The sequence below is a fragment of the Eimeria acervulina genome, genomic scaffold (genome assembly GCF_000499425.1).
Source record: "Eimeria acervulina Houghton genomic scaffold, Eah_scaff347, whole genome shotgun sequence".
Lineage (NCBI taxonomy): Eukaryota > Apicomplexa > Conoidasida > Eucoccidiorida > Eimeriidae > Eimeria > Eimeria acervulina.
This window is the reverse complement of record NW_013547367.1, coordinates 22,501-30,000: the sequence shown is the minus strand read 5'-3', so window position 1 is coordinate 30,000 and position 7,500 is coordinate 22,501. Positions and strand designations below refer to the sequence as shown.

The following is a 7,500-nucleotide window of genomic DNA, read 5'->3' as shown; positions in this document are numbered from 1 at the left end:
TAGCAGCAGAAGCTGTTCAGCAGCAGCGGCAGCAACAGCAGCAGCTGCAGCGGTTGCAGTAGCTGCAGCACCGCTGGTTCGTGCTGCAGCTGTTGCTGCCGTGCAGCGACCAACAGCAACAGCAGCAGCAGCTGTACGCCGAGGTGGCTGCAGCAAGAGCAGCAGTTGCTCCTCCCCAATGTCTCGCCTAAGACTGCAGCAGCAGCAGCACCGGCAACAGCAGCAGAACCAGCAGCAGCAGCAGCAGCAGCAGCAGCAGCAGCAATGATAGGCAGCAGCTCAGTTCCAGAGGGGGGAGAAGGAGAAGGAAAGCATCGCCTTCAGGTGCTGAAGGTCTCCTTCCCATCCCCCACTCATCGCAGCAGCAGCAGCAGCAGCAGCAGCACGCCTGCTGCTGCTGCTACAGCAGCAGACGCAGCAGGAGGGGGCAGCAGCAGCAGCAGCGCTGACAACTCCGCTACCCACCGCAGCAGCAGCAAAGCTGAAGAGACATTTGTTTGTCTTTCTTCGCTCTCCCCCTCTCCGCAGGCTGCCGTCAGCAGCAGCCGCAGCAGCAGCTGCAGCATCAGCAGCAGCAGCAGCAGCACATGCATATCCCCGCATGAATATCTCGGCAGCTTCTTCCCCAGCCCCAGCAGCAGCAGCAGCAGGAGCAGCAAGAGCAGCAGCAAATTCTGGGTTTCTAATCGTAGACCTGTTGATGTAGTTGTCTCGAAGTGTATATACGCTTTAGAAGACAGGCCTACCTGTTTGCTGCTGCCTCCGCCGCAGCAGCAGCAGCAGCAGCAGCAGCAGCATGATGGAGACGATTGGGGGGATTCTGCTGCTGCTGCTGCAGCAACAGCTAACGCTTCATCAACACCCTTCTCGTCTTCCCTGTTCAAGTGGCTAGGCAGGAAGCAGCAGCAGCAGCAGCAGCAGCAGCAGCCAGTTTCAGCAGGATCTTCTTTCTCTCCTTCCTCAAGTGCAGCAGCAGCAGCAGCAGCAGCAGGAAAAGGCTGTCTCAGCACCTATGGAGGCGCCCCGCCACCTCCGCCTCCGGCTCCTCAGCAGCAGCAGCAGCAGCAGCAGCAGCAGGAGGAAGCAGAGGGTCGTTTATCTTTTTTGCTAGCAGCAATTGGTGCAGCAGTAGGAATCGGGTGTATCTGGAGGTTTCCTGCATATTGTTATAAGTGGGGAGGAGGGACATTCTTAATTGCTTATTTGCTGCTGCTGCTGCTGCTAGGCGTGCCGCTGCTGTCTCTCGAAGTTGCATGCGGTCAGATATATAAAGGAGGTGTTATTAAAGTGCTGTCTCTTCTGTCTCCTTCTTTAAGAGGGCTTGCTGCTGCTATGCTGCTGCTGTCTCTCTTCATTTCTTCTTATTATGCTAACTTCTTATCCTGGGGGCTTACTTATGCTGCTGCTGCTTTTTCGCCTGCGCTGCCTTGGAGTGTACAGGCAGCTGATAAGCAGCTGTGTGCTGCTGCATCTCTGCAGCAGCAAAGTGTCTGCCGAGCAGCACAAGCAGCAGGGCTTTTCTGTAAGTGGGAGCCTGCTGCTGCTGCTGCTGCAGCAGCAGCAGGTGGACGCTGCGTCGCAGACGCAGAAGCAAAGGCAGCAGCTTTCTTTGCGCATGCAGTGCTGCAGCAGCCGAACCAGGCCTCAGCAGCAGCAGCAGCAGCAGCGGCAGCAGCAGCTGAGGCAGCAGCAACTGCAGGAGTTCCAGACGAGTCCGCAGCAGCAGCAGCAGCGGCAGCAGCAGCAGCAGCAGCAGCAACAGCAACGAGCCCCTTCGGATGGGGTATGCCAGCAGCAAGCTTTAGTTTGCTGCTGATTTGGTTATTTGTATTAGGGTGTATATACAGGGGTTTTCGGGGTGTTGTAGGTTTATGTTTTATTTCTTTGCTGCTGCCGTTTAGCTGCGTGCTGCTGCTTGCATGCGGTGCTGCTGCTTTGCGAGGAGCGAGTGAAGGAGTGCAGCAGCTGCTGCAGATAGACTGGGGGCTGCTGCTGCAGAGCTTAGAGCTTTGGGCTGAAGCAGCAAGTCAAGTGTTTTTCTCTTTAAGTGTTTTTCAGTGTACTATGTTTAGTTTTGCTGCTCGCAAGAAGACGAGGCCCAGCCCCACAGCAGAGGCTTTGATTGTTGCTGCTGCGAACATCTTCATTTCTTTTCTTTCTGCTGCTGCAGCATTTGCTGTAGCAGGACATCTATCTCACACTGCAGCAGCAGCAGCAGCAGCAGGAGCAGCAGCAGCAGCAGAGTCAGAATCACCCGGACCAGGAGCACCACCAGCAGCAGCAGCAGCAGCAGCAGCAGCAAAGTGGGGAGACCTGCAGCTTGAGGGGCCTCGGCTTGTCTTTGTGCTGTATCCGCTGCTCTTTGAAGCTCTACCGCTGCCGCATGTCTGCTGCTTTTTCTTTTTTACTTCGTTTGTGCTGCTAGGCATCAGCAGCATTTCTTCTCTTGTGCATCCAGCAGTAGATGTGCTGCTGGCAGCACGCTGCTGCAGCAGCAGCAGCAGCAGCAGCAGCAGTAGCAGCAGCAGCAGCAACAACAACAACGTCAGCAGCAGCATCAGCAGCATCAGCAGCTTCAGTATCGTCAGCAACAACAACAACAACAACAACAACAACAACAACAGCAGCAGCAACTGGGGATGCAGCAGGCGGAAGGTGATATCTGTTTGTGTTTGCTGCTGCTGCTGCGCTCTTAGCTTTGCGTTTTGCTTGTCTGCTGCTGTAGAGCCGCTGCAAGCAGCAGATTTTCATTGGGGTGTAAACGGTTTGCTGCTGCTGGGAGCAGCAGAATCTCTTGCTTTCGGCTGGCTGCATGCATTTAGGAGACAGAAGAAGCAAGTAGGGGCTGCTGCTTCTTATCTTAACTTCTTTTCATTTGTTGCTGCAGTTTGCTGCAGCAGCTTAGTACTTTGCTTCACCACCAGCATCACCACAGCTGCAGCAGGAGTTGCTGCTGCTGCTGCGCTGCTGCTGCTTGGCTGCGGCTGCTCCTTCTACCTCGCTGTTCTCTTTGCGAAGAGGAAACAGAGACAGAAAATACTTGCTGCTGAGGAGGCAGCAGCAGCAGCAGCAGCTGCTGCTGCTGCTGCTGCTCTTTACAGAGAGAAATTAGCAGCTGTTGTGGGGGACGAATTCGCCGTCTGCTGCGCTGCCAGTCCAGAAGCAGCAGCAGCAGCAGATGCAGCGGAAGCAGAGAGCCAGCAGCAACACGAAGCAACAGCCGCAGCAGCAGCAGCAGCAGCAACAGCAGCACCTGTTGCTGTTTCAGAGGGTGGAGAGGCTGCAGCAGCAAGGAGAATAAACGAGGAGGATCGGTCTGCTGTCGCTTCCGCTGCTGCTGCTGCAGCAGCGGCAGCAGCAGCAGCAGCAGCTGCTGCTGCTGCTGCTTCCAGGAGCTGCAGCAGCAGCAGCAGCAGTGGAGGCTGGGGTTTGCTGCGGCACTGCTACTACTGGCTGTTCTGGGGGAACATCGAGCACCTGCGTAGACACCTGAATGCAATAACAGCAGCAAACTGCAGCTTGCTGCAGCTGCTGCCGGTGTGGTCTCTGCTGATGAAGTACCTGCTTCCTGCTGTTGTTTGCTTCTTGTTTATTCAGAGCATGCAGCAGGGACTTAAGCTTCTTCCCGATGCTGCTGCTCCTGCTGCTCCGGCTGCTGCTGCTGCTGCTGCAGGAGTAGGAAGATATTATCAGATACCCATTGCTTCAGTGCTGCTGCTGCTGCTGGCTATTACTGCAGCAGGGATAATACACCCTTCGTTATTCTCCTTTCTCTTGCCACTCGATATGAACAGCAGCAGCAGCAGCAGCAGCAGCAGCAGCAGCAGCAGCAGCTCAGCAGCTGCTGCAGCACGCTTGCAACCCCCCGTAAAACCAGCAGCAGCCGCCCTGCAGCAACAGCAGCACTTGCATGCGCAGCATCATCTATGGGATTGTCGCAGTTGCAGCACCAGCAGCAGCAACAATGGCAGCAGCAACAACGACAACTGCAGCAACAGCAGCAGCCCTCAATCGCTCAGCTGCGACTTACCTACGCAAGCGTCAGAGCTGTAGTTACACTGGAGGCTGCAGCAACAGCAGCAACAGCAGTAACAGCAGCAAGGGCAGCAGCAATAGCAACAGGAACGATAACAGCAGCTGCAACGGCAGCACCAGCCGCTGCAGCAGCAACAGCAGCAGCAGCAACAGAGCAGTGCCGCCAGCAAAGACTGGAGACGTGCACCCACTAGTTAGCAGCAGCAGCACCGGCAGCAGCAGCAGCAGCAGCAGCAGCAGCAGCATGGGTCTGTTATTCTGCATCGGCAGTAGCTGCTGCCACAGCACGAGGACGACAGCAAATATCCGCAGGTTATGAGCCGTAGCAGCAGCAGCAGCAGCAACAGCAGCAGCAGCAGCAACGGCAGCATCAGCAACAGCAGCACTCTGTTGCGCAGCAGCAGGCGAACCTATAGGAACCACAGCTGCGTGCAGCAGAAAAAGCCGCTGCTGCAGCAACAGCAGCAAGCCGTTAGTCGCAGCAGCAGCAGCAACAGTAACACCTGCAGCAGCGCCAGCAAGAGCAGCAGCAAAGCTCGTGATTTGCTGCTGTTTGGAAGGTACCCCTACAGGTTAATGCTTTTGCGCAGCTGCAGCAGCAACGGCAGCAGCAACAGCAGCAAGCCGTTAGCCGCAGCAGCAGCAGCAGCAGCAGAAGCACAGCGACCGGTACATCTTTTGAAACCAATGCAGCAAAAGGATAAGAGCACAGCGGCGGCATGCTGGCAGCAGCAGCAAAGCAGCAGCAGCAGCAGAGCAGCAGCAGCAGAACAGATCTTGTTTCTTGCGCTCAGGAGACAAAACGGAGGCATGCGTTAGGCTGTCTCTCCCCTAGAGCGTCACAGCAGCTGCTGCTTCTGCTGCCTTTGCTGCAGCAACAGCAGCAGCAGCAGCAGCACCTGCTGCTGCTGCTGCTGGTGTCTTTGCTCAGGTGGTTTTATACAGGGGGCTGCATGCAGCCCCAGGCAATTGGTTTAGAGCTGTAGGGGGTGAACAGCAACTTATTTCCTTAGGAAATGTTTGTTCCTCTTGCTGCTGCTGCCGCTGCTGCTGCTGCTGCTGTGCTGCTATACTGTTGCTGCTGCTGTGCTGCTGCTGCGGCTGCTGTGCTGCTGCTGCTATACTGTTGCTGCTGCTGTGCTGCTGCTGCTGCAGTTAATGCTGGCAATGAGAAGAGACACAGAGAGACAGAGACAGGAGGAGAAGCAGAGAGAGATAGATAGAGAGAGATAGAGGTAGAGAGACAGGCAGATAAATATAAACAAATAATAAAAAGAGAGACAGAAGGAGAGAGAGACAAACAAACGAAGCAAAGAGAGAGTGAAGCCGCAAGGAGACAAACAAAAATAAGAGAGAGACAAATACAGACATAAATAAACACGAACAACCCCTCTATACTCTGCAGCTAAGTTTGCTGCAGCAGATGCGCACATGCCTGCTGCTGCTGCTGCTGCAGCAGGTTCGCTCATGCCTGCTGCTGCTGCTGCTGCTGCTGCTGCAGTTGCTGCAACAGCAGAAAGCAGCTGTTGTGCTTTGTTGCTGCCGTTTGTTTGCTGCATTTATTTATTTATTTTGTTGCTGCTGCCCTTCTTTGTGTTGCATGCGCTTACTTCAATATATATATATATAGTATATATTATATATGTATATAATAATTATATATATAATTATATATATATACTTGGGTGTCTCTCTTTGTCTTCGTTTGTCTTCGCTTGTTCTCTCTGTCTCTTCTTTTGTCTCTTTTATCTCCTGCTTAGCTGCCTGCTTCTCGCGTCTAATATATATATATATATATATGTATATATTATATTAAATATTATATATTAAATATTATATATTATATATTATATATTATGCATTATATATTATATATTATATAGATGTATAGTAAACAGCAGAGACAAGCCTAAGCAGAACAAAACAAAGAAGCTAAAGTCGCACAGCTTTTGTCTCCGCTATAAACAAACAAAACAAACAAAAGTATTTAATTGTTTATTGCTGCATGCAACCCACCGAACATAAAAACAAAACAACAAAACAAACTAAACACAAAAATCCTAAATCCCACCCATGCATGCATGCAGATAATGTCGATAAAGAGGTGTCTCCTTTTTAGGGCCCCACACCGTCTAAAGGGACCTCATCCATACTGCCGAAAGATACACCAGCTGCTGCACCTTGCTGCTGCGGTTGCTGCTGCTGCTGCTGCACAGCAGCAGCAGCAGCAGCAGCCGTAGCAGATAGAGGGGTAGGTGCTGCTAGGTGTTGCTGTCTGCCTGTGGTGATGCGGCTGCTGCTGCTGGTGCTACTGCTGCCGTTGCTGCTGCATGCATGCAGTGATGGGGCTTTATAGGGGCTGCATGCAGCAGAGCTGCATGCAGCTGCAGCAGGTTTATAATCTTTTGCTGCTTTTTCTTGAACATAAGCGAGAAAGGCTTTGTCATCAGAAGCCAACTAAACAAAACAACACACAAACCCTAAACCCTAAACCCTAAACCCTAAACCCTAAACCCTAAACTCTGTGGGGAGATGAAAAGACCAAAGGAGACAAATTAGACAGAAAGACAAAAGGAGACACCGAGAAGGCAAACGGAGACAAACAAATAAAACAAACAAACAAAACAAAACAAAACAAACAAACTCAATATCAAAACAAAATAAATAGCAGAGACAAACTTAATAAAGAGACAAACTTAATAAAGAGACAAACTTAATAAAGAGACAAACTAAATAAAGAGACAAACTTAATAAAGAGACAAACCTGAAGAGCTGCAAACCACTGATTAAACTCTCGCGTTGTGTCAAATCGAAATATTATTGAAGTGCGAGGCAGCAAACCCCTTCGCCGCTTCTCCTATAACAACCACAAACCCTAAACCCTAAACCCTAAACCCTAAACCCTAAACCCTTATCTCTAAACCCTAAACCCTAATACACCACAAGCAGTAAACTCTAAAGCCTCAGTGCAACATGCAAAATTGTAAACCCGAAACCCTAAACCCTAAACCCTAAACCCTAAACCCTAAACCCTGGCCTCACGGTTATTTGGATGTCCATTTTGCCGACTTCGCCGCTGCCGACTCGTTTAATCTGCACAGTAGCAGACACCCAAACCCTTCCTAAACCCTAAACCCTAAAACCTAAACCATAAACCCTAGACCGTAAACCCTAGATCTTAAACCCTAAACCCTAGACTCCTACACCGTAAACCGTCAACCCCTAAACCCTAAACCCTAAACCCTTAAACCCCTAAACCGTAGACCCTACCCCAGTAGACCCTAAACCCTAAACCCTAAACCCTAAACCCTAAACCGTCGCTAACCTCTGCTCCTGCGACGTAGAGTGTACGTAGAGGTTGTTGTGTATTGTTTTTTAAGAAGAAGTGCAGCAGCCTCGAGTGAGACAGCAGCAAATCTCCTTCAGTCCAGCGTAAGAGCAGCGATTGTAAACCCCTAACTTGCT

General features: G+C 51.6%; 3 protein-coding genes across 3 annotated transcripts in view; 2 read left to right on the top strand and 1 right to left on the bottom strand.

Annotated features, from left to right (window-relative positions):
- Positions 1-4,229, top strand: part of EAH_00034240 (sodium-dependent transporter, putative) — a gene marked incomplete at both ends in the record, with an annotated part of 4,831 nt that extends 602 nt beyond the window's left edge. Inside the window, 4 exons of the mRNA XM_013392200.1 lie at positions 107-1,128; positions 1,441-1,783; positions 1,946-3,314; positions 3,674-4,229. Of these exons, the coding sequence (XP_013247654.1) occupies positions 107-1,128; positions 1,441-1,783; positions 1,946-3,314; positions 3,674-4,229 (3,290 nt within the window). The remainder of the gene's footprint in view (positions 1-106; positions 1,129-1,440; positions 1,784-1,945; positions 3,315-3,673) is intronic.
- A 121-nt stretch (positions 4,230-4,350) lies between these two features.
- Positions 4,351-4,854, top strand: EAH_00034230 (hypothetical protein; the record flags this gene model as incomplete). Its single annotated transcript, XM_013392199.1, has 1 exon — positions 4,351-4,854. The coding sequence occupies one exon, from the start codon at positions 4,351-4,353 to the stop codon at positions 4,852-4,854; it is 504 nt and encodes a 167-aa protein (XP_013247653.1).
- A 1,296-nt stretch (positions 4,855-6,150) lies between these two features.
- The window catches only part of EAH_00034220 (hypothetical protein, conserved), a gene marked incomplete at both ends in the record, with an annotated part of 7,626 nt that continues 6,276 nt past the window's right edge, over positions 6,151-7,500 (bottom strand). The window contains 4 exons of the mRNA XM_013392198.1: positions 6,151-6,492; positions 6,800-6,892; positions 7,078-7,128; positions 7,496-7,500. The exon at positions 7,496-7,500 is cut by the window's right edge and continues 138 nt beyond it. Coding sequence (XP_013247652.1) covers positions 6,151-6,492; positions 6,800-6,892; positions 7,078-7,128; positions 7,496-7,500 — 491 coding nt within the window. The remainder of the gene's footprint in view (positions 6,493-6,799; positions 6,893-7,077; positions 7,129-7,495) is intronic.